This window comes from Oncorhynchus clarkii, chromosome 33 (assembly GCF_045791955.1).
Source record: "Oncorhynchus clarkii lewisi isolate Uvic-CL-2024 chromosome 33, UVic_Ocla_1.0, whole genome shotgun sequence".
Classification (NCBI taxonomy): domain Eukaryota; kingdom Metazoa; phylum Chordata; class Actinopteri; order Salmoniformes; family Salmonidae; genus Oncorhynchus; species Oncorhynchus clarkii.
Window position 1 is genome coordinate 14,212,472 of NC_092179.1, and position 24,600 is coordinate 14,237,071.

Below are 24,600 nucleotides of genomic sequence, written 5' to 3' on the forward strand. Positions count from 1 at the left end.
GCAATTCACCCTAAATACTCCTGTAAGTACTTTTTCTCAATGAACTTTACCCTTAACATGGCCTCCACACCAGTCATCCAGAACAGCCCACTCAAACAGAGTTCTGTGATCAGGTGTGAGTGATGGGAAAAAGAGTGTGTATTGAAAAGGAGTCATGTGTGTGTGTGTGTGTGTGTGTGTGTGTGTGTGTGTGTGTGTGTGTGTGTGTGTGTGTGTGTGTGTGTGTGTGTGTGTGTGCGCTAGGGAAAGATGAGGAAAGACAAATGCAAGTGAAGAGAAGCTGGATAGAAAGATGCAGTACGAAAGAGAGGGAGAGTAAAAGAGAGAAAGCGGAAGAATAGGGAGCATGAACACTTTTCCATTAGCAGGGAAGAGTGAGGAAATGAGATGAACATTTAATTGGCCAGCCCCTGCTGGGTGGGTACAGGATTACTGTAGGAGAAGCTGACTCATACTTTACAATACAGCAGTGGTATTCTGCTGTACACTAATCAGACAGGGGTAAACTCATTAGGCTGGTTAGTGTTATTGGTTGTGAAGACAGGTTATCACCGATTCGATGGCTTTATTTCGAGACAGAGAGAGAGAGAGATGTAAAGTAATGTGCAGCACAGTGTAATTTACCTTCTGATGAGAGGCGAGTCCTACCATTATGGAGGATTCATTTACCTTCTGATGAGAGGCAAGTCCTACCATGATGGAGGATTCATTTACCTTCTGATGAGAGGCGAGTCCTACCATGATGGAGGATTAATTTACCTTCTGATGAGAGGTGAGTCCTACCATGATGGAGGATTCATTTACCTTCTGATGAGAGGTGAGTCCTACCATGATGGAGGATTCATTTACCTTCTGATGAGAGGTGAGTCCTACCATGATGGAGGATTCATTTACCTTCTGATGAGAGGTGAGTCCTACCATGATGGAGGATTCATTTACCTTCTGATGAGAGGTGAGTCCTACCATGATGGAGGATTCATTTACCTTCTGATGAGAGGCGAGTCCTACCATGATGGAGGATTCATTTACCTTCTGATGAGAGGTGAGTCCTACCATGATGGAGGATTCATTTACCTTCTGATGAGAGGTGAGTCCTACCATGATGGAGGATTCATTTACCTTCTGATGAGAGGTGAGTCCTACCATGATGGAGGATTCATTTACCTTCTGATGAGAGGCGAGTCCTACCATTATGGAGGATTCATTTACCTTCTGATGAGAGGTGAGTCCTACCATGATGGAGGATTCATTTACCTTCTGATGAGAGGTGAGTCCTACCATGATGGAGGATTCATTTACCTTCTGATGAGAGGTGAGTCCTACCATGATGGAGGATTCATTTACCTTCTGATGAGAGGCGAGTCCTACCATGATGGAGGATTCATTTACCTTCTGATGAGAGGCGAGTCCTACCATGATGGAGGATTCATTTACCTTCTGATGAGAGGTGAGTCCTACCATGATGGAGGATTCATTTACCTTCTGATGAGAGGTGAGTCCTACCATGATGGAGGATTCATTTACCTTCTGATGAGAGGTGAGTCCTACCATGATGGAGGATTCATTTACCTTCTGATGAGAGGTGAGTCCTACCATGATGGAGGATTCATTTACCTTCTGATGAGAGGTGAGTCCTACCATGATGGAGGATTCATTTACCTTCTGATGAGAGGTGAGTCCTACCATGATGGAGGATTAATTTACCTTCTGATGAGAGGTGAGTCCTACCATGATGGAGGATTCATTTACCTTCTGATGAGAGGCGAGTCCTACCATTATGGAGGATTCATTTACCTTCTGATGAGAGGTGAGTCCTACCATGATGGAGGATTCATTTACCTTCTGATGAGAGGTGAGTCCTACCATGATGGAGGATTCATTTACCTTCTGATGAGAGGTGAGTCCTACCATGATGGAGGATTAATTTACCTTCTGATGAGAGGCGAGTCCTACCATGATGGAGGATTCATTTACCTTCTGATGAGAGGCGAGTCCTACCATGATGGAGGATTCATTTACCTTCTGATGAGAGGTGAGTCCTACCATGATGGAGGATTCATTTACCTTCTGATGAGAGGTGAGTCCTACCATGATGGAGGATTCATTTACCTTCTGATGAGAGGTGAGTCCTACCATGATGGAGGATTCATTTACCTTCTGATGAGAGGTGAGTCCTACCATGATGGAGGATTCATTTACCTTCTGATGAGAGGCGAGTCCTACCATGATGGAGGATTCGCATCAATAGCAATTCCATCTTTCTCACACCTGTCTCTTTCTTTACTGCTTTCTTTGTCATTCTCTCCCTGTTTCAATCTTCTCTTTCCCCCTCTCTCCCCTGTCTCTCGCTCTCTGACATCACTTTGCTCGGTCTGCTTTGCTGAGGTTTGCGTGCGGCTAGGTTATTGATAAATGATGAGTCTAATGGCTTTCTCCCTTCCTCGCTCTCTGCCTGTCTCTTTGGCTCTTGCTCTCTCGCTCTCTCCCTCTCTCCCGCCACACTCCCGACATGCTACAAAGGCCCCTGGGAGATGTCCCATAGTGTCACACAATGTCATCTGTGTGACTTGCCTCTGTAACCCCTATGACCTCCCCTAGAGAGAACTGTCTGTATCATCACCCACAACCACCTCAAGCAGAATGCCTGAGAGGAACAAATACGAGAGAGGGCAGGGAAAGCCTGAGAGGAACAAGTACGAGAGAGGGCAGGGATGCCTGAGAGGAACAAGTACGAGAGAGGTCAGGGAAAGCCTGAGAGGAACAAGTACGAGAGAGGTCAGGGAAAGCCTGAGAGGAACAAGTACGAGAGAGGGCAGGGAAAGCCTGAGAGGAACAAGTACGTGAGAGAGCAGGGAAAGCCTGAGAGGAACAAGTACGAGAGAGGGCAGGGAAAGCCTGAGAAGAACAAGTACGAGAGAGGGCAGGGAAAGCCTGAGAAGAACAAGTACGAGAGAGGGCAGGGAAAGCCTGAGAGGAACACGTACGTGAGAGGGCAGGGAAAGCCTGAGAAGAACAAGTACGAGAGAGGGCAGGGAAAGCCTGAGAGGAACAAATACGAGAGAGGGCAGGGAAAGTCTGAGAAGAACAAGTACGAGAGAGGGCAGGGAAAGCCTGAGAGGAACAAATACGAGAGAGGGCAGGGAAAGTCTGAGAAGAACAAGTACGAGAGAGGGCAGGGAAAGCCTGAGAGGAACAAATACGAGAGAGGGCAGGGAATGCCTGAGAAGAACAAGTACGAGAGAGGGCAGGGAAAGCCTGAGAGGAACAAATACGAAAGAGGGCAGGGAAAGCCTGAGAGGAACAAATACGAGAGAGGGTTGGTTTATTTGCTCTATTTGCTCGTGAGAGGGTTGGTTTATTTGCTCTATTTGCGCATGAGAGGGTTGGTTTATTTGCTCTATTTGCTCGTGAGAGGGTTGGTTTATTTGCTCTATTTACTGTTCGAAATGAATGGTCGGATCCCATTATCTCTGTCTGTCTGTCTGTCTGTCTGTCTGTCTGTCTGTCTGTCTGTCGGTGGGCGGGCGGGCGGGCGGGCGGGAGTGTGTGTGTGTGTGTGTGTGTGTATACTGCCTAGCCATCTGTTGGCCTGGCACGGCTGGTGAGTGTGTGTGGAGTGGGACATATGTCAGTCGGCCAGTTCTGAAGGATTCTACTGGGAAGGACTAACGGATGTGAGGCCAGAACCAAAGGGGTCTGATCTGGGAGGGATGCCATGTTTCTGACCACCCAATATAGTCACCTGGAGCACTAGGCTGTAGCACAGAGTATTCCTCTATACCCGGGGATGAGAGAGCAGGAGAGAGGAAAGGAGGGATGGTGGAAAGGGAAGAAAAGAGGAGAGGAGAAGAGAGAGTAGAGTGAAAAGACAGAGGAGAAGAGAGGAGTGGAGTGAAAAGAGAGGAGGAATAGAGAGAGGAGTGACAGGAAACTAGAGGACATTTAGAATGGAAAGGAAAGAGTTGACAAGAGAGTAGAGGACTGAGGAGATGAGTGGAAAAGAGATGGAGAGATTGACAGGGCGGAGGAGAGAGAGGAGACGAACAGATGATAGAGAGGAGGAGGGTGGAGGGCGGAAGTTTGTCTGCAAGGTTAAAGCAGCTGTATCACCGCCTGACAAATTGTGACAGACGTTGTACAGGCGCCTGCTGCCGTCTCCATGGTAACGGAGAAGCAGTTGAGACATTGCGCTCTTCTACAGCAGAGTTCAGACGGACAGCGAGAAAAGAAAGAAGAGGAGGAGGAGGAGGGTTAGATGAGAGAGAGAGAGAATGCAGAGATTGGAGGATAGAGAGCAAAGGACAGACAAGAGGAAGAGAGAGAGAGTAGAGAGAGAGTGCAGAGAGAGAGAGAGAAAGAATGCAGAGAGAGGGAGAGAATGCAGAGAGGGTGGGAGAGAGAGAATGCTTATTTATTTTCCCTTGTGTACTTTAACCATTTGTACATTGTTACAACACTGTATATATACAGTAGGGAGAACAAGTATTTGATACACTGCCGATTTTGCAGGTTTTCCTACTTACAAAGCATGTAGAGGTCTGTAATTTTTATCATAGGTACACTTCAACTGTGAGAGACGGAATCTAAAACAAAAATACAGAAAATCACATTGTATGATTTTTAAGTAATTCATTAGCATTTTATTGAATGACATAAGTATTTGATCAACCAACCAACCAATAAGAATTCCAGCTCTCGCAGACCTGTTAGTTTTTCTTAAAGAAGCCCTGTTCTCCACTCATTACCTGTATTAACTGCACCTTTTTGAACTCGTTACCTGTATAAAAGACACCTGTCCACACACTCATTCAAACAGACTCCAACCTCTCCACAATGGCCAAGACCAGAGAGGGTGTAAGGACATCAGGGATAAAATTGTAGACCTGCACAAGGCTGGGATGGGCTACAGGACAATAGGCAAGCAGCTTGGTGAGAAGGCAACAACTGTTGGCGCAATTATTAGAAAATGGAAGAAGTTCAAGATGACGGTCAATCACCCTTGGTCTGGGGCTCCATGCAAGATCTCACCTCGTGGGGCATCAATGATCATGAGGAAGGTGAGGGATCAGCCCAGAACTACACGTCAGGACCTGGTCAATGACCTGAAGAGAACTGGGACCACAGTGTCAAAGAAAACCATTAGTAACACACAACGCAGTCATGGATTAAAATCCTGCAGCGCACGCAAGGTCCCCCTGCTCAAGCCAGCGCATGTCCAGGCCCGTCTGAAGTTTGCCAATGACCATCTGGATGATCCAGAGGAGGAGTGGGAGAAGGTCATGTGGTTTGATGAGACAAAAATTGAGCTTTTTGGTCTAAACTCCACTCGCAGTGTTTGGAGGAAGAAGAAGGATGAGTGGGGATGCTTTTCTGCAAAGGGGACAGGACGACTGCACCGTATTGAGGGGAGGATGGATGGGGCCATGTATCGCGAGATCCTGGCCAACAACCTCCTTCCCTCAGTAAGAGCATTGAAGATGGGTCGTGGCTGGGTCTTCCAGCATGACAACGACCCGAAACTAAGGAGTGAGGAGTAAGAAGCGTCTCAAGGTCCTGGAGTGTCCTAGCCAGTCTCCAGACCTGAACCCAATAGATAATCTTTGGAGGGAGCTGAAAGTCCGTATTGCCCAGCGACAGCCCCGAAACCTGAAGGATCTGGAGAAGGTCTGTATGGAGGAGTGGGCCAAAATCCCTGCTGCAGTGTGTGCAAACCTGGTCAAGAACTACAGGAAACGTATGATCTCTGTAATTGCAAACAAAGGTTTCTGTACCAAATATTAAGTTCTGCTTTTCTGATGTATCAAATACTTATGTCGTGCAATAAAATGCAAATTAATTACTTAAAAATCATACAATGTGACTTTCTGGATTTTTGTTTTAGATTCCGTCTCTCACAGTTGAAGTGTACCTATGATAAAAATTACAGACCTCTATATGCTTTGTAAGTAGGAAAACCTGAAAAATCGGCAGTGTATCAAATACTTGTTCATCCCACTGTATATAATATGACATTTGTAATGTCTTTATTGTTTTAAAACATCTGTATGTGTAATATTTACTGTAAATTTTTATTGTTTATTTCACTTTTGTATATTATCTACCTCACTTGCTTTGGCAATGTTAACATATGTTTCCCATGTCAATAAAGCCCCTTTGTCACGGTCTTCCTCCTCTTCTACTGAAGAGGAGAGGCGAGAAGGATCAGAGGACCAAAATGCGGCGTGGTATGTGTTCATAGTGAATTTTAATCAAGAAAACACTGAACACTGCAACACTATACAAAAACAATAAACCAATGACGACCGTGACGCTACAACTGAGACCTGTGCTGACACAAGCCACTAACATAGACAGGAACAATCACCCACAAAACCCAACACCAAACAGGCTACCTAAATATGGTTCCCAATCAGAGACAATGACTAACACCTGCCTCTGATTGAGAACCATATCAGGCCAAACATAGAAATAGACAAACTAGACATGTAACATAGAATGCCCACTCAGATCACACCCTGACCAAACAAAACATAGAATCATACAAAGCAAACTATGGTCCGGGTGTGACACCCTTGAATTGAATTGAATTGAATGCAGAGAGGGTGGGAGAGAATGCAGAGAGAGAGAGAATGCAGAGAGAGAGAGAATGCAGAGAGAGAGAATGCAGAGAGAGAGAATACAGAGGGAGAGAGAATGCAGAGGGAGAGAGAGAATGCAGAGGGAGAGAGAATGCATAGAGAGAGAGAGAGAATGCAGAGAGAGTGAATGCAGAGAGAGAGAGAATGCAGATAGAGAGAGAATGCAGAGGGAGAGAGAATGCAGAGGGAGAGAGAATGCAGAGGGAGAGAGAATGCAGAAGGGGGAGAGAATGCAGAGAGAGAGAATGCAGAGAGATAGAATGCAGAGAGAGAGAGAATGCAGAGAGAGAGAGAGAATGCAGAGAGTGAGAATGCAGAGAGAGAGAATGCAGAGAGAGAGAATGCAGAGAGAGAGAATGCAGAGGGAGAGAATGCAGAGGGAGAGAATGCAGAGGGAGAGAGAATGCAGAGAGAGAGAGAATGCAGAGGGGGAGAGAATGCAGAGAGAGAGAATGCAGAATGACAGAGAGAATGCAGAGGGAGAGAGAATGCAGAGAGAGAGAGAATGCAGAGAGAGAGAATACAGAGGGAGAGAGAATGCAGAGGGGGCGAGAATGCAGAGGGAGAGAGAGAATGCAGAGGGAGAGAGAGAATGCAGACGGAGAGAGAGAATGCAGAGAGACAGAGAATGCAGAGAGAGAGAGAATGCAGAGGGAGAGAGAGAATGTAGAGGGAGAGAGAGAATGCAGAGAGAGAGAGAATGCAGAGGGAGAGAGAGAATGCAGATGGAGAGAGAGAATGCAGAGAGAGAGAATGCAGAGAGAGAGAGAATGCAGAGAGAGAGAGAATGCAGAGAGAGAGAGAATGCAGAGAGAGAGAGAGAATGCAGAGAGAGAGAGAGAATGCAGAGAGAGAGAGAGAATGCAGAGAGAGAGAGAATGCAGAGAGAGAGAGAATGCAGAGGGAGAGAGAGAATGCAGAGAGAGAGAGAATGCAGAGAGAGAGAGAGAATGCAGAGAGAGAGAGAGAGAATGCAGAGAGAGAGAGAGAATGCAGAGAGAGAATGCAGAGAGAGAGAGAATGCAGAGAGAGAGAATACAGAGAGAGAGAGAGAATGCAGAGAGAGAGAGAATGCAGAGAGAGAGAGAGAATGCAGAAAGGATGTCCCCTGAAGGGGCTGTGTTGGAGAGAATGCAGAGAGAGAGAATGCAGAGAGAGAGAGAGAATGCAAAGAGAGAGAGAGAGAATGCAGAGAGAGAGAGAATGCAGAGAGAGAGAGAGAGATTGCAGAAAGGATGTCCCTGTGGGGACATGAAGGGGCTGAAGGGGCTGTGTTGGAATGACATACAGGGAAGCAATGACACATGGAGAGATACTATCAACAACCTAACCTCCCCCGTTCATCCACTGGTCCACTCCACTGCCTAGTGTATGGGATCACACTGCTTAGAGCAGCAAGGTTGAATGAGGGAGAGTGTGTGTGCATCTTTTAATGACTGTATGATCCTATCTATGGCATAATATCTAGCCCCCCGGTGTGTGTGTGCTTCCATGTGTGTGTGTCTACCGCGTGTGTGTCTGTAGGTCTGTCGTTGACTAGTGTGTGATCCTATCTATGTTCTCATGCTGTAGAGTACGTCCCGCGGTGTGATTAGGTGGTCGGCAGGAGAATGGGGCGTGGATTGGACCGGCGGCTTAATCAAGACGCAGCGGCTTTGGAACAGTAATTTAACGAGGGAATCAACGCCATTACTGAGGGCACAGTCATTAGACCAATTAGCTTCTGTTTGTTCTAACAACTACGCCGGCTATGTTCAGAATGGAAAAATACAGAGGGATTTTTCACTCTTATTAAAAATGAATCGGTTAGAGTTGATTTAAAATGAAGGAACAGTTTTTAATTTCATGGGTCTAAATGGTCTACTCAGTCAGCTTCGATATGTCAGAGCATCAGTCAGATATGCTCAGTAACTGGGCGTGACATGTGTAATGATTGCCATTGATATACTGATGTTTGAAATGGGCATGCTGGACATGTATTCAAACACTGGACAGCATGTGTGCTACTGCAAACAACATGAAGGCGACAGATGATTAAATGTGGGAATTGCAGGCTCTGGTTTTCCTATGGATGGGCTAACCTCTCACCTCTTGCTTTCTCTCCCTCTATCTCTCTTTCCCTCCCTCCCCCCTCTCACTCTCCATGCACCCCCCCCCCCTCTCACTCTCCATGCACCCCCCCCCCCCCCCCCCCTCCCTCTGTCTCTCTGTAGAGGTTGGAGAATAGGGAGGTGTTGCTGGGGGTGTTGTTCCTGGTCTTTCCCTTCATCCCTGCCAGTAACCTCTTCTTCAGGGTGGGCTTCGTGGTGGCAGAGAGGGTCCTCTACATGCCCAGGTGGGTTGTGTGTGTGTGTGTGTGTGTGTGTGTGTGTGTGTGTGTGTGTGCGTGTGCGTGTGCGTGTGTGTGTGTGTGTTATTGTAGGTAATGTGTATGTTGTGTGTGTCTTCCTAATTCTAAACCTCTCTGGGCTTGAATGGTTTGTAATTAGAGAGCTGGTGTAATTCTCCTGTGTGCAGTAGTGTGTAGACTAGCTTGGTTGCCCTTACTGAATTTGTGTGTGTGTGTTTTAGGGCTGACCCCCTTTAGTCGACTGGTTGATTGTTTGCAAAGACCAGAAACAGCAAGCAGCGGAAGCACCAGATATTTGCCCTTCTGTTTAGGCTACATTGATCTCTGGCTCCCTCTTTTTAGTACTTTGTGTGTCTTCATTTTTACTCACAGTGCTTAAAGCATCAGACGAGCTCAGTGGCCTACATATAGTTGATGTATTTAAAAATACACTTTTAAAATTTCAACCAGGAACAGACGACTCTCGGTCGACCGAGATATTTTTTAGTTGGGGACAGCCGTAGTGTGTTTATGTGTGCAGGAGTTTACAAGAGTGTGTACGAGTGAGTGATTGAACATATGGAGAGAGGATCGCACACACACACACACACACACACACACACACACACACACACACACACACACACACACACACACACACACACACACACACACACACACACACACACACAAGGTTATTTTCTGCTGTGCTTCACACTTCAGTCAAGGGCCTCTGGTACGTCCTTGTAGTGGATTCCTATGAAGTGCTCTCTCTCTCCTTTACTCTCTCTGCTTTCTCCATCTGTCTGTTCTTTCCCGCTGCCTTGCATCATTCTAAGGGCTCCTTCCTCCTTCAGTGCTTTCAAGGGCTTCCCAGATAATATTTTTCTATTTATTTTTCCTGATGCTGATATCTTATAAGAAAATCATATTCTGTTTGTCTGTCAATGCTCTCTCTCTCTTTCTTCTCTTCCTCTCTCACTCTCTCAACTTTCCATTTTCAATTTCCCTGTCTCACGGCCTACCCCCATCTCTTTCTGCTAATCCGGTCCCTGTGTGTGTGTGTGTGTGTGTGTGTGTGTGTGTGTGTGTGTGTGTGTGTGTGTGTGTGTGTGTGTGTATGCGTGTGTGCGTGTGTGTGCGTGTGTGCATTTGCGTGTAAGATTATCATGGCCGTAGTGGCCCTTGGGGGGCCTCTGCCCTTTAAACACACGCGCCTGCACATGCATGCACGCGCACACACACACACAGGCACACACACACACACAGGCACACACACAGACTAGAGGTCGACCGATTAATCGGAATGGCCGATTATTTAGGGCCGATTTCAAGTTTTCATAACAATCGGTAATCGTCATTTTCGGACACCGATCACGGCCGATTACATTGCACTCCACGAGGAGACTGCGTGGCAGGCTGACTACCTGTTATGCGAGTGTAGCAAGGAGCCAAGGTAAGGTGCTAGCTAGCATTAAATGTATCTTATAAAAAACAATCAATCTTAACATAATCACTAGTTAACTACACATGGTTGATGATATTACTAGTTCATCTAGCTTGTCCTGCGTTGCATATAATCGATGCGGTGCCTGTTAATTTATCACTGAATCACAGCCTACTTCGCCAAAGGGGTGATTTAACAAGCGCATTCGCGAAAAAAGCACTGTCGTTGCACCAATGTGTACCTAACCATTAACATCAAAGCCTTTCTTAAAATCAATACACAAGTATATATTTTTAAACCTGCATATTTTGTTAATATTGCCTGCTAACATGAATTTATTTTAACTAGGGAAATGGTGTCACTTCTCTTGCGTTCTGTGCAACAGAGTCAGGGTATATGCAGCAGTTAGTGCCGCCTGGCTCTTTGCGAACCGTGTGAAGACCATTTCTTCCTAACAAAGGACAGACAACTTTGCCAAACGGTGGATGATTTAACAAAAGCGCATTTGCGAAAAAAGAACAATCGTTGCACGAATGTACCTAACCATAAACATCAATGTGTCACGTTGGTCGAAATGAGTGGACCAAGGCGCAGCGTGAGTAGAGTTCCACATTCTTTATTTATGTGAAACTTAAACAACACAAAGAACAATTGAACGTGCCGTTCGTAGCACACCTAGGCACTAAACAAAATATCAATAGAGAGAGAGAGAGAGAGAGAGCAGGTGGGAAACAAACCACACTAAGTAGGATCCCCAATTAGAGGCAACGATCATCAGCTGCCTCCAATTGGGAACCATACTTACACCAACATAGGCATAAAAACGCTAGAAACCCCCCTCATCACGCTCTGACCTAAAACACCATAGAGAACCCCGAGGGCTCTCTATGGTCAGGGCGTGACACAATGCCTTTCTTAAAATCATTACACAGAAGTATATATTTTTAAATCTGCATATTTAGTTTAAAAGAAATTAATGTTAGCAGGCAATATTAAACTAGGGAATTGTGTCACTTCTCTTGCGTTCATTGCACGCAGAGTCAGGGTATATGCAGTTTGGGCCGCCTGGCTCTTTGCAAACAAATTTTTTCCGTTGCGAAATCATTTTACGTAATTATGACATAACATTGAAGGTTATGCTGTGATAGGAGGAGTAATGGAGTGGGACTCCTCCTCCTGTACTGTGGGGGAGTTGATCAAACAGAAAACATGCAGCCGTTTTCCAATGTGTATGTGTTGTATCATCTCATGCAGGTATATGTATAGTACAGTATGTGTGTCTTATAACCAGCGCAGTGGGATACTTGTCAACGAGGCAGAGGGCATGCTGGGAATTGATTTAAAGGGAACATGAGACGGTGCTAAAGAGAGACCCCTCATCTCTTCCTCTGCCTGCAGTGTGTTACATGTCAGGCTAAATGTAGTCCAGACACATGTCTGTGTACAGGGTTTACACTTCCATCTAAATGTAGTCCAGACACATGACTGTGATCAGGGTTTACACTTCCATCTAAATGTAGTCCAGACACATGTCTGAGCACAGGGTTTACACTTCCATCTAAATGTAGTCCAGACACATGACTGTGCACAGGGTTTACACTTCCATCTAAATGTAGTCCAGACACATGTCTGAGCACAGGGTTTTCACTTCCATCTAAATGTAGTCCAGACACATGTCTGTGTACAGGGTTTACACTTCCATCTAAATGTAGTCCAGACACATGACTGTGATCAGGGTTTACACTTCCATCTAAATGTAGTCCAGACACATGACTGTGATCAGGGTTTACACTTCCATCTAAATGTAGTCCAGACACATGGCTGTGCACAGGGTTTACACTTCCATCTAAATGTAGTCCAGACACATGTCTGAGCACAGGGTTTACACTTCCATCTAAATGTAGTCCAGACACATGACTGTGATCAGGGTTTACACTTCCATCTAAATGTAGTCCAGACACATGTCTGTGTACAGGGTTTACACTTCCATCTAAATGTAGTCCAGACACATGACTGTGCACAGGGTTTACACTTCCATCTAAATGTAGTCCAGACACATGTCTGAGCACAGGGTTTACACTTCCATCTAAATGTAGTCCAGACACATGACTGTGATCAGGGTTTTCACTTCCATCTAAATGTAGTCCAGACACATGTCTGTGTACAGGGTTTACACTTCCATCTAAATGTAGTCCAGACACATGTCTGAGCACAGGGTTTACACTTCCATCTAAATGTAGTCCAGACACATGACTGTGATCAGGGTTTTCACTTCCATCTAAATGTAGTCCAGACACATGTCTGTGTACAGGGTTTACACTTCCATCTAAATGTAGTCCAGACACATGTCTGAGCACAGGGTTTACACTTCCATCTAAATGTAGTCCAGACACATGTCTGAGCACAGGGTTTACACTTCCATCTAAATGTAGTCCAGACACATGGCTGTGCACAGGGTTTACACTTCCATCTAAATGTAGTCCAGACACATGGCTGTGCACAGGGTTTACACTTCCATCTAAATGTAGTCCAGACACATGGCTGTGCACAGTGTTTACACTTCCATCTAAATGTAGTCCAGACACATGTCTGTGTACAGGGTTTACACTTCCATCTAAATGTAGTCCAGACACATGACTGTGATCAGGGTTTACACTTCCATCTAAATGTAGTCCAGACACATGACTGTGATCAGGGTTTACACTTCCATCTAAATGTAGTCCAGACACATGGCTGTGCACAGGGTTTACACTTCCATCTAAATGTAGTCCAGACACATGTCTGAGCACAGGGTTTACACTTCCATCTAAATGTAGTCCAGACACATGACTGTGATCAGGGTTTACACTTCCATCTAAATGTAGTCCAGACACATGTCTGTGTACAGGGTTTACACTTCCATCTAAATGTAGTCCAGACACATGACTGTGCACAGGGTTTACACTTCCATCTAAATGTAGTCCAGACACATGTCTGAGCACAGGGTTTACACTTCCATCTAAATGTAGTCCAGACACATGACTGTGATCAGGGTTTTCACTTCCATCTAAATGTAGTCCAGACACATGTCTGTGTACAGGGTTTACACTTCCATCTAAATGTAGTCCAGACACATGTCTGAGCACAGGGTTTACACTTCCATCTAAATGTAGTCCAGACACATGACTGTGATCAGGGTTTTCACTTCCATCTAAATGTAGTCCAGACACATGTCTGTGTACAGGGTTTACACTTCCATCTAAATGTAGTCCAGACACATGTCTGAGCACAGGGTTTACACTTCCATCTAAATGTAGTCCAGACACATGTCTGAGCACAGGGTTTACACTTCCATCTAAATGTAGTCCAGACACATGGCTGTGCACAGGGTTTACACTTCCATCTAAATGTAGTCCAGACACATGTTTACACTTCCATCTGTAGTCCAGACACATGGCTGTGCACAGTGTTTACACTTCCATCTAAATGTAGTCCAGACACATGTCTGTGTACAGGGTTTACACTTCCATCTAAATGTAGTCCAGACACATGACTGTGATCAGGGTTTACACTTCCATCTAAATGTAGTCCAGACACATGACTGTGATCAGGGTTTACACTTCCATCTAAATGTAGTCCAGACACATGGCTGTGATCAGGGTTTACACTTCCATCTAAATGTAGTCCAGACACATGTCTGTGTACAGGGTTTACACTTCCATCTAAATGTCCAGACACAGTCTGTGTACAGACACATGTCCAGACACTGCTGTGACAGGGTTTACACTTCCATCTAAATGTAGTCCAGACACATGACTGTGATCAGGGTTTACACTTCCATCTAAATGTAGTCCAGACACATGTCTGTGTACAGGGTTTACACTTCCATCTAAATGTAGTCCAGACACATGGCTGTGATCAGGGTTTACACTTCCATCTAAATGTAGTCCAGACACATGTCTGTGTACAGGGTTTACACTTCCATCTAAATGTAGTCCAGACACATGACTGTGCACAGGGTTTTCACTTCCATCTAAATGTAGTCCAGACACATGTCTGTGTACAGGGTTTACACTTCCATCTAAATGTAGTCCAGACACATGGCTGTGATCAGGGTTTACACTTCCATCTAAATGTAGTCCAGACACATGGCTGTGCACAGGGTTTACACTTCCATCTAAATGTAGTCCAGACACATGCTGTGCACAGGGTTTACACTTCCATCTAAATGTAGTCCAGACACATCCAGGGTTTACACTTCCATCTAAATGTAGTCCAGACACATGTCTGAGCACAGGGTTTACACTTCCATCTAAATGTAGTCCAGACACATGTCTGAGCACAGGGTTTACACTTCCATCTAAATGTAGTCCAGACACATGTCTGAGCACAGGGTTTACACTTCCATCTAAATGTAGTCCAGACACATGTCTGTGCACAGGGTTTACACTTCCATCTAAATGTAGTCCAGACACATGTCTGAGCACAGGGTTTACACTTCCATCTAAATGTAGTCCAGACACATGGCTGTGCACAGGGTTTACACTTCCATCTAAATGTAGTCCAGACACATGGCTGTGATCAGGGTTTACACTTCCATCTAAACGTAGTCCAGACACATGACTGTGATCAGGGTTTACACGTCCATCTAAATGTAGTCCAGACACATGACTGTGATCAGGGTTTACACTTCCATCTAAATGTAGTCCAGACACATGGCTGTGATCAGGGTTTACACTTCCATCTAAATGTAGTCCAGACACATGTCTGAGCACAGGGTTTACACTTCCATCTAAATGTAGTCCAGACACATGACTGTGCACAGGGTTTACACTTCCATCTAAATGTAGTCCAGACACATGTCTGAGCACAGGGTTTACACTTCCATCTAAATGTAGTCCAGACACATGACTGTGATCAGGGTTTACACTTCCATCTAAATGTAGTCCAGACACATGACTGTGATCAGGGTTTACACTTCCATCTAAATGTAGTCCAGACACATGACTGTGATCAGGGTTTACACTTCCATCTAAATGTAGTCCAGACACATGACTGTGATCAGGGTTTACACTTCCATCTAAATGTAGTCCAGACACATGGCTGTGATGAGCACAGGGTTTACACTTCCATCTAAATGTAGTCCAGACACATGTCTGTGCACAGGGTTTACACTTCCATCTAAATGTAGTCCAGACACATGACTGTGATCAGGGTTTACACTTCCATCTAAATGTAGTCCAGACACATGACTGTGATCAGGGTTTACACTTCCATCTAAATGTAGTCCAGACACATGGCTGTGACACAGGGTTTACACTTCCATCTAAATGTAGTCCAGACACATGTCTGTGTACAGGGTTTACACTTCCATCTAAATGTAGTCCAGACACATGTCTGTGTGCTGTGATCAGGGTTTACACTTCCATCTAAATGTAGTCCAGACACATGTCTGTGTACAGGGTTTACACTTCCATCTAAATGTAGTCCAGACACATGACTGTGCACAGGGTTTTCACTTCCATCTAAATGTAGTCCAGACACATGTCTGTGTACAGGGTTTACACTTCCATCTAAATGTAGTCCAGACACACACAGGGTTTACACTTCCATCTAAATGTAGTCCAGACACATGACTGTGATCAGGGTTTACACTTCCATCTAAATGTAGTCCAGACACATGTCTGAGCACAGGGTTTACACTTCCATCTAAATGTAGTCCAGACACATGGCTGTGATCAGGGTTTACACTTCCATCTAAATGTAGTCCAGACACATGACTGTGCACAGGGTTTACACTTCCATCTAAATGTAGTCCAGACACATGTCTGAGCACAGGGTTTACACTTCCATCTAAATGTAGTCCAGACACACAGGGTTTACACTTCCATCTGTGTTTACACGTCCATCTAAATGTACTGTGATCAGGGTCCAGACACATTTGATCAGGGTTTACACTTCCATCTCTAAATGTAGTCCAGACACATGACTGTCTAAATGTAGTCCAGACACATGTCTGAGCACAGGGTTTACACTTCCATCTAAATGTAGTCCAGACACATGATCTGTAGTCCAGACACATGACTGTGATCAGGGTTTACACTTCCATCTAAATGTACACTGTGGGTTTACACTTCCATCTAAATGTAGTCCAGACACATGTCTGTGCACAGGGTTTATCACTTCACATGATCTAAATGTAGTCCAGACACATGTCTGAGCACAGGGTTTACACTTCCATCTAAATGTAGTCCAGACACATGTCTGTGCACAGGGTTTACACTTCCATCTAAATGTAGTCCAGACACATGTCTGTGCACAGGGTTTACACTTCCATCTAAATGTAGTCCAGACACATGGCTGTGATCAGGGTTTACACTTCCATCTAAATCCAGAATGTAGTCCAGACACATGACTGTGATCAGGGTTTACACGTCCATCTAAATGTAGTCCAGACACATGGCTGTGATCAGGGTTTACACTTCCATCTAAATGTAGTCCAGACACATGTCTGAGCACAGGGTTTACACTTCCATCTAAATGTAGTCCAGACACATGACTGTGCACAGGGTTTACACTTCCATCTAAATGTAGTCCAGACACATGTCTGAGCACAGGGTTTACACTTCCATCTAAATGTAGTCCAGACACATGACTGTGATCAGGGTTTACACTTCCATCTAAATGTAGTCCAGACACATGACTGTGATCAGGGTTTACACTTCCATCTAAATGTAGTCCAGACACATGACTGTGATCAGGGTTTACACTTCCATCTAAATGTAGTCCAGACACATGGCTGTGATCAGGGTTTACACTTCCATCTAAATGTAGTCCAGACACATGTCTGTGTACAGGGTTTACACTTCCATCTAAATGTAGTCCAGACACATGGCTGTGATCAGGGTTTACACTTCCATCTAAATGTAGTCCAGACACATGTCTGTGTACAGGGTTTACACTTCCATCTAAATGTAGTCCAGACACATGACTGTGCACAGGGTTTTCACTTCCATCTAAATGTAGTCCAGACACATGTCTGTGTACAGGGTTTACACTTCCATCTAAATGTAGTCCAGACACATGACTGTGATCAGGGTTTACACTTCCATCTAAATGTAGTCCAGACACATGTCTGAGCACAGGGTTTACACTTCCATCTAAATGTAGTCCAGACACATGGCTGTGATCAGGGTTTACACTTCCATCTAAATGTAGTCCAGACACATGACTGTGCACAGGGTTTACACTTCCATCTAAATGTAGTCCAGACACATGGCTGTGCACAGGGTTTACACTTCCATCTAAATGTAGTCCAGACACATGACTGTGCACAGGGTTTACACTTCCATCTAAATGTAGTCCAGACACATGACTGTGATCAGGGTTTACACTTCCATCTAAATGTAGTCCAGACACATGTCTGAGCACAGGGTTTACACTTCCATCTAAATGTAGTCCAGACACATGTCTGAGCACAGGGTTTACACTTCCATCTAAATGTAGTCCAGACACATGTCTGTGCACAGGGTTTACACTTCCATCTAAATGTAGTCCAGACACATGGCTGTGATCAGGGTTTACACTTCCATCTAAATGTAGTCCAGACACATGACTGTGATCAGGGTTTACACGTCCATCTAAATGTAGTCCAGACACATGGCTGTGATCAGGGTTTACACTTCCATCTAAATGTAGTCCAGACACATGTCTGAGCACAGGGTTTACACTTCCATCTAAATGTAGTCCAGACACATGACTGTGCACAGGGTTTACACTTCCATCTAAATGTAGTCCAGACACATGTCTGAGCACAGGGTTTACACTTCCATCTAAATGTAGTCCAGACACATGGCTGTGCACAGGGTTTTCACTTCCATCTAAATGTAGTCCAGACACATGGCTGTGATCAGGGTTTACACTTCCATCTAAATGTAGTCCAGACACATGACTGTGATCAGGGTTTACACTTCCATCTAAATGTAGTCCAGACACATGACTGTGCACAGGGTTTACACTTCCATCTAAATGTAGTCCAGACACATGTCTGAGCACAGGGTTTACACTTCCATCTAAATGTAGTCCAGACACATGACTGTGATCAGGGTTTACACTTCCATCTAAATGTAGTCCAGACACATGACTGTGCACAGGGTTTACACTTCCATCTAAATGTAGTCCAGACACATGTCTGAGCACAGGGTTTACACTTCCATCTAAATGTAGTCCAGACACATGACTGTGATCAGGGTTTACACTTCCATCTAAATGTAGTCCAGACACATGACTGTGATCAGGGTTTACACTTCCATCTAAATGTAGTCCAGACACATGGCTGTGATCAGGGTTTACACTTCCATCTAAATGTAGTCCAGACACATGTCTATGTACAGGGTTTACACTTCCATCTAAATGTAGTCCAGACACATGGCTGTGATCAGGGTTTACACTTCCATCTAAATGTAGTCCAGACACATGTCTGTGTACAGGGTTTACACTTCCATCTAAATGTAGTCCAGACACATGACTGTGCACAGGGTTTTCACTTCCATCTAAATGTAGTCCAGACACATGTCTGTGTACAGGGTTTACACTTCCATCTAAATGTAGTCCAGACACATGACTGTGATCAGGGTTTACACTTCCATCTAAATGTAGTCCAGACACATGTCTGAGCACAGGGTTTACAATTCCATCTAAATGTAGTCCAGACACATGGCTGTGATCAGGGTTTACACTTCCATCTAAATGTAGTCCAGACACATGACTGTGCACAGGGTTTACACTTCCATCTAAATGTAGTCCAGACACATGGCTGTGCACAGGGTTTACACTTCCATCTAAATGTAGTCCAGACACATGACTGTGCACAGGGTTTACACTTCCATCTAAATGTAGTCCAGACACATGACTGTGATCAGGGTTTACACTTCCATCTAAATGTAGTCCAGACACATGTCTGAGCACAGGGTTTACACTTCCATCTAAATGTAGTCCAGACACATGTTTACACTTCCATCTAAATGTAGTCTGAGCACAGGGTTTACACTTCCATCTAAATGTAGTCCAGACACATGTCTGTGCACAGGGTTTACACTTCCATCTAAATGTAGTCCAGACACATGTCTGAGCACAGGGTTTACACTTCCATCTAAATGTAGTCCAGACACATGACTGTGCACAGGGTTTACACTTCCATCTAAATGTAGTCCAGACACATGTCTGAGCACAGGGTTTACACTTCCATCTAAATGTAGTCCAGACACATGGCTGTGCACAGGGTTTTCACTTCCATCTAAATGTAGTCCAGACACATGGCTGTGATCAGGGTTTACACTTCCATCTAAATGTAGTCCAGACACATGTCTGTGTACAGGGTTTACACTTCCATCTAAATGTAGTCCAGACACATGACTGTGATCAGGGTTTACACTTCCATCTAAATGTAGTCCAGACACATGTCTGAGCACAGGGTTTACACTTCCATCTAAATGTAGTCCAGACACATGGCTGTGATCAGGGTTTACACTTCCATCTAAATGTAGTCCAGACACATGACTGTGCACAGGGTTTACACTTCCATCTAAATGTAGTCCAGACACATGGCTGTGCACAGGGTTTACACTTCCATCTAAATGTAGTCCAGACACATGACTGTGCACAGGGTTTACACTTCCATCTAAATGTAGTCCAGACACATGACTGTGATCAGGGTTTACACTTCCATCTAAATGTAGTCCAGACACATGTCTGAGCACAGGGTTTACACTTCCATCTAAATGTAGTCCAGACACATGGCTGTGATCAGGGTTTACACTTCCATCTAAATGTAGTCCAGACACATGACTGTGCACAGGGTTTACACTTCCATCTAAATGTAGTCCAGACACATGGCTGTGCACAGGGTTTACACTTCCATCTAAATGTAGTCCAGACACATGACTGTGCACAGGGTTTACACTTCCATCTAAATGTAGTCCAGACACATGACTGTGATCAGGGTTTACACTTCCATCTAAATGTAGTCCAGACACATGTCTGAGCACAGGGTTTACACTTCCATCTAAATGTAGTCCAGACACATGAGCACAGGGTCTGAGCACAGGGTTTACACTTCCATCTAAATGTAGTCCAGACACATGTCTGTGCACAGGGTTTACACTTCCATCTAAATGTAGTCCAGACACATGGCTGTGCACAGGGTTTACACTTCCATCTAAATGTAGTCCAGACACATGACTGTGATCAGGGTTTACACGTCCATCTAAATGTAGTCCAGACACATGGCTGTGATCAGGGTTTACACTTCCATCTAAATGTAGTCCAGACACATGTCTGAGCACAGGGTTTACACTTCCATCTAAATGTAGTCCAGACACATGACTGTGCACAGGGTTTACACTTCCATCTAAATGTAGTCCAGACACATGTCTGAGCACAGGGTTTACACTTCCATCTAAATGTAGTCCAGACACATGGCTGTGCACAGGGTTTTACACTTCCATCTAAATGTAGTCCAGACACATGGCTGTGATCAGGGTTTACACTTCCATCTAAATGTAGTCCAGACACATGACTGTGATCAGGGTTTACACTTCCATCTAAATGTAGTCCAGACACATGACTGTGCACAGGGTTTACACTTCCATCTAAATGTAGTCCAGACACATGTCTGAGCACAGGGTTTACACTTCCATCTAAATGTAGTCCAGACACATGACTGTGATCAGGGTTTACACTTCCATCTAAATGTAGTCCAGACACATGACTGTGCACAGGGTTTACACTTCCATCTAAATGTAGTCCAGACACATGTCTGAGCACAGGGTTTACACTTCCATCTAAATGTAGTCCAGACACATGACTGTGATCAGGGTTTACACTTCCATCTAAATGTAGTCCAGACACATGACTGTGATCAGGGTTTACACTTCCATCTAAATGTAGTCCAGACACATGGCTGTGATCAGGGTTTACACTTCCATCTAAATGTAGTCCAGACACATGTCTATGTACAGGGTTTACACTTCCATCTAAATGTAGTCCAGACACATGGCTGTGATCAGGGTTTACACTTCCATCTAAATGTAGTCCAGACACATGTCTGTGTACAGGGTTTACACTTCCATCTAAATGTAGTCCAGACACATGACTGTGCACAGGGTTTTCACTTCCATCTAAATGTAGTCCAGACACATGTCTGTGTACAGGGTTTACACTTCCATCTAAATGTAGTCCAGACACATGACTGTGATCAGGGTTTACACTTCCATCTAAATGTAGTCCAGACACATGTCTGAGCACAGGGTTTACAATTCCATCTAAATGTAGTCCAGACACATGGCTGTGATCAGGGTTTACACTTCCATCTAAATGTAGTCCAGACACATGACTGTGCACAGGGTTTACACTTCCATCTAAATGTAGTCCAGACACATGGCTGTGCACAGGGTTTACACTTCCATCTAAATGTAGTCCAGACACATGACTGTGCACAGGGTTTACACTTCCATCTAAATGTAGTCCAGACACATGACTGTGATCAGGGTTTACACTTCCATCTAAATGTAGTCCAGACACATGTCTGAGCACAGGGTTTACACTTCCATCTAAATGTAGTCCAGACACATGTCTGAGCACAGGGTTTACACTTCCATCTAAATGTAGTCCAGACACATGTCTGTGCACAGGGTTTACACTTCCATCTAAATGTAGTCCAGACACATGTCTGAGCACAGGGTTTACACTTCCATCTAAATGTAGTCCAGACACATGACTGTGCACAGGGTTTACACTTCCATCTAAATGTAGTCCAGACACATGTCTGAGCACAGGGTTTACACTTCCATCTAAATGTAGTCCAGACACATGGCTGTGCACAGGGTTTTCACTTCCATCTAAATGTAGTCCAGACACATGGCTGTGATCAGGGTTTACACTTCCATCTAAATGTAGTCCAGACACATGTCTGTGTACAGGGTTTACACTTCCATCTAAATGTAGTCCAGACACATGACTGTGATCAGGGTTTACACTTCCATCTAAATGTAGTCCAGACACATGTCTGAGCACAGGGTTTACACTTCCATCTAAATGTAGTCCAGACACATGGCTGTGATCAGGGTTTACACTTCCATCTAAATGTAGTCCAGACACATGACTGTGCACAGGGTTTACACTTCCATCTAAATGTAGTCCAGACACATGGCTGTGCACAGGGTTTACACTTCCATCTAAATGTAGTCCAGACACATGACTGTGCACAGGGTTTACACTTCCATCTAAATGTAGTCCAGACACATGACTGTGATCAGGGTTTACACTTCCATCTAAATGTAGTCCAGACACATGTCTGAGCACAGGGTTTACACTTCCATCTAAATGTAGTCCAGACACATGTCTGAGCACAGGGTTTACACTTCCATCTAAATGTAGTCCAGACACATGTCTGTGCACAGGGTTTACACTTCCATCTAAATGTAGTCCAGACACATGTCTGAGCACAGGGTTTACACTTCCATCTAAATGTAGTCCAGACACATGGCTGTGCACAGGGTTTACACTTCCATCTAAATGTAGTCCAGACACATGGCTGTGATCAGGGTTTACACTTCCATCTAAATGTAGTCCAGACACATGACTGTGATCAGGGTTTACACGTCCATCTAAATGTAGTCCAGACACATGGCTGTGATCAGGGTTTACACTTCCATCTAAATGTAGTCCAGACACATGTCTGAGCACAGGGTTTACACTTCCATCTAAATGTAATCCAGACACATGACTGTGCACAGGGTTTACACTTCCATCTAAATGTAGTCCAGACACATGTCTGAGCACAGGGTTTACACTTCCATCTAAATGTAGTCCAGACACATGGCTGTGCACAGGGTTTTCACTTCCATCTAAATGTAGTCCAGACACATGGCTGTGATCAGGGTTTACACTTCCATCTAAATGTAGTCGAGACACATGACTGTGATCAGGGTTTACACTTCCATCTAAATGTAGTCCAGACACATGACTGTGATCAGGGTTTACACTTCCATCTAAATGTAGTCCAGACACATGACTGTGTACAGGGTTTACACTTCCATCTAAATGTAGTCCAGACACATGACTGTGATCAGGGTTTACACTTCCATCTAAATGTAGTCCATACACATGACTGTGATCAGGGTTTACACTTCCATCTAAATGTAGTCCAGACACATGACTGTGATCAGGGTTTACACTTCCATCTAAATGTAGTCCAGACACATGACTGTGCACAGGGTTTACACTTCCATCTAAATGTAGTCCAGACACATGTCTGGGCACAGGGTTTACACTTCCATCTAAATGTAGTCCAGACACATGTCTGGGCACAGGGTTTACACTTCCATCTAAATGTAGTCCAGACACATGGCTGTGTACAGGGTTTACACTTCCATCTAAATGTAGTCCAGACACATGGCTGTGATCAGGGTTTACACTTCCATCTAAATGTAGTCCAGACACATGACTGTGATCAGGGTTTACACTTCCATCTAAATGTAGTCCAGACACATGGCTGTGCACAGGGTTTACACTTCCATCTAAATGTAGTCCAGACACATGACTGTGCACAGGGTTTACACTTCCATCTAAATGTAGTCCAGACACATGTCTGTGCACAGGGTTTACACTTCCATCTAAATGTAGTCCAGACACATGACTGTGATCAGGGTTTACACTTCCATCTAAATGTAGTCCAGACACATGTCTGTGCACAGGGTTTACACTTCCATCTAAATGTAGTCCAGACACATGTCTGAGCACAGGGTTTACACTTCCATCTAAATGTAGTCCAGACACATGTCTGTGCACAGGGTTTACACTTCCATCTAAATGTAGTCTTTAGTGGACATTGTTGCTTTAGGGAGGTTTATGCTCATACAAGAGGTGTTCTCCTGCTCTATATCCCCATTTGACCTCCTCCTACCCCCTAACTCAGCCTAACTCTAATTTTTTAAATTCCCCCTCCCTCCTTCTCTCCCTCTCTCCACCCCTCGCCTCCTCCCTCTCTCCATCCCTCTAACTATTTATTCTGCTAATCTTTCCTTGCTCGGGTCTGCAGGGGACTTTCCCTGAGTCATCTGCGTAGCTGAGTGCAGGATTAGTAGTGATTTCCAATGCAGACAGGTTCCCCATCCCAGGGTTTAATATCGCCCACTCACAGCTCGACA

General features: G+C 44.6%; 1 protein-coding gene across 1 annotated transcript in view; it reads left to right on the top strand.

Annotated features, from left to right (window-relative positions):
• The window catches only part of LOC139393271 (protein O-mannosyl-transferase TMTC1-like), a 115,543-nt gene that overhangs the window by 54,332 nt on the left and 36,611 nt on the right, over positions 1-24,600 (top strand). Inside the window, exon 8 of the mRNA XM_071141774.1 lies at positions 8,852-8,973. Coding sequence (XP_070997875.1) covers positions 8,852-8,973 — 122 coding nt within the window. The remainder of the gene's footprint in view (positions 1-8,851; positions 8,974-24,600) is intronic.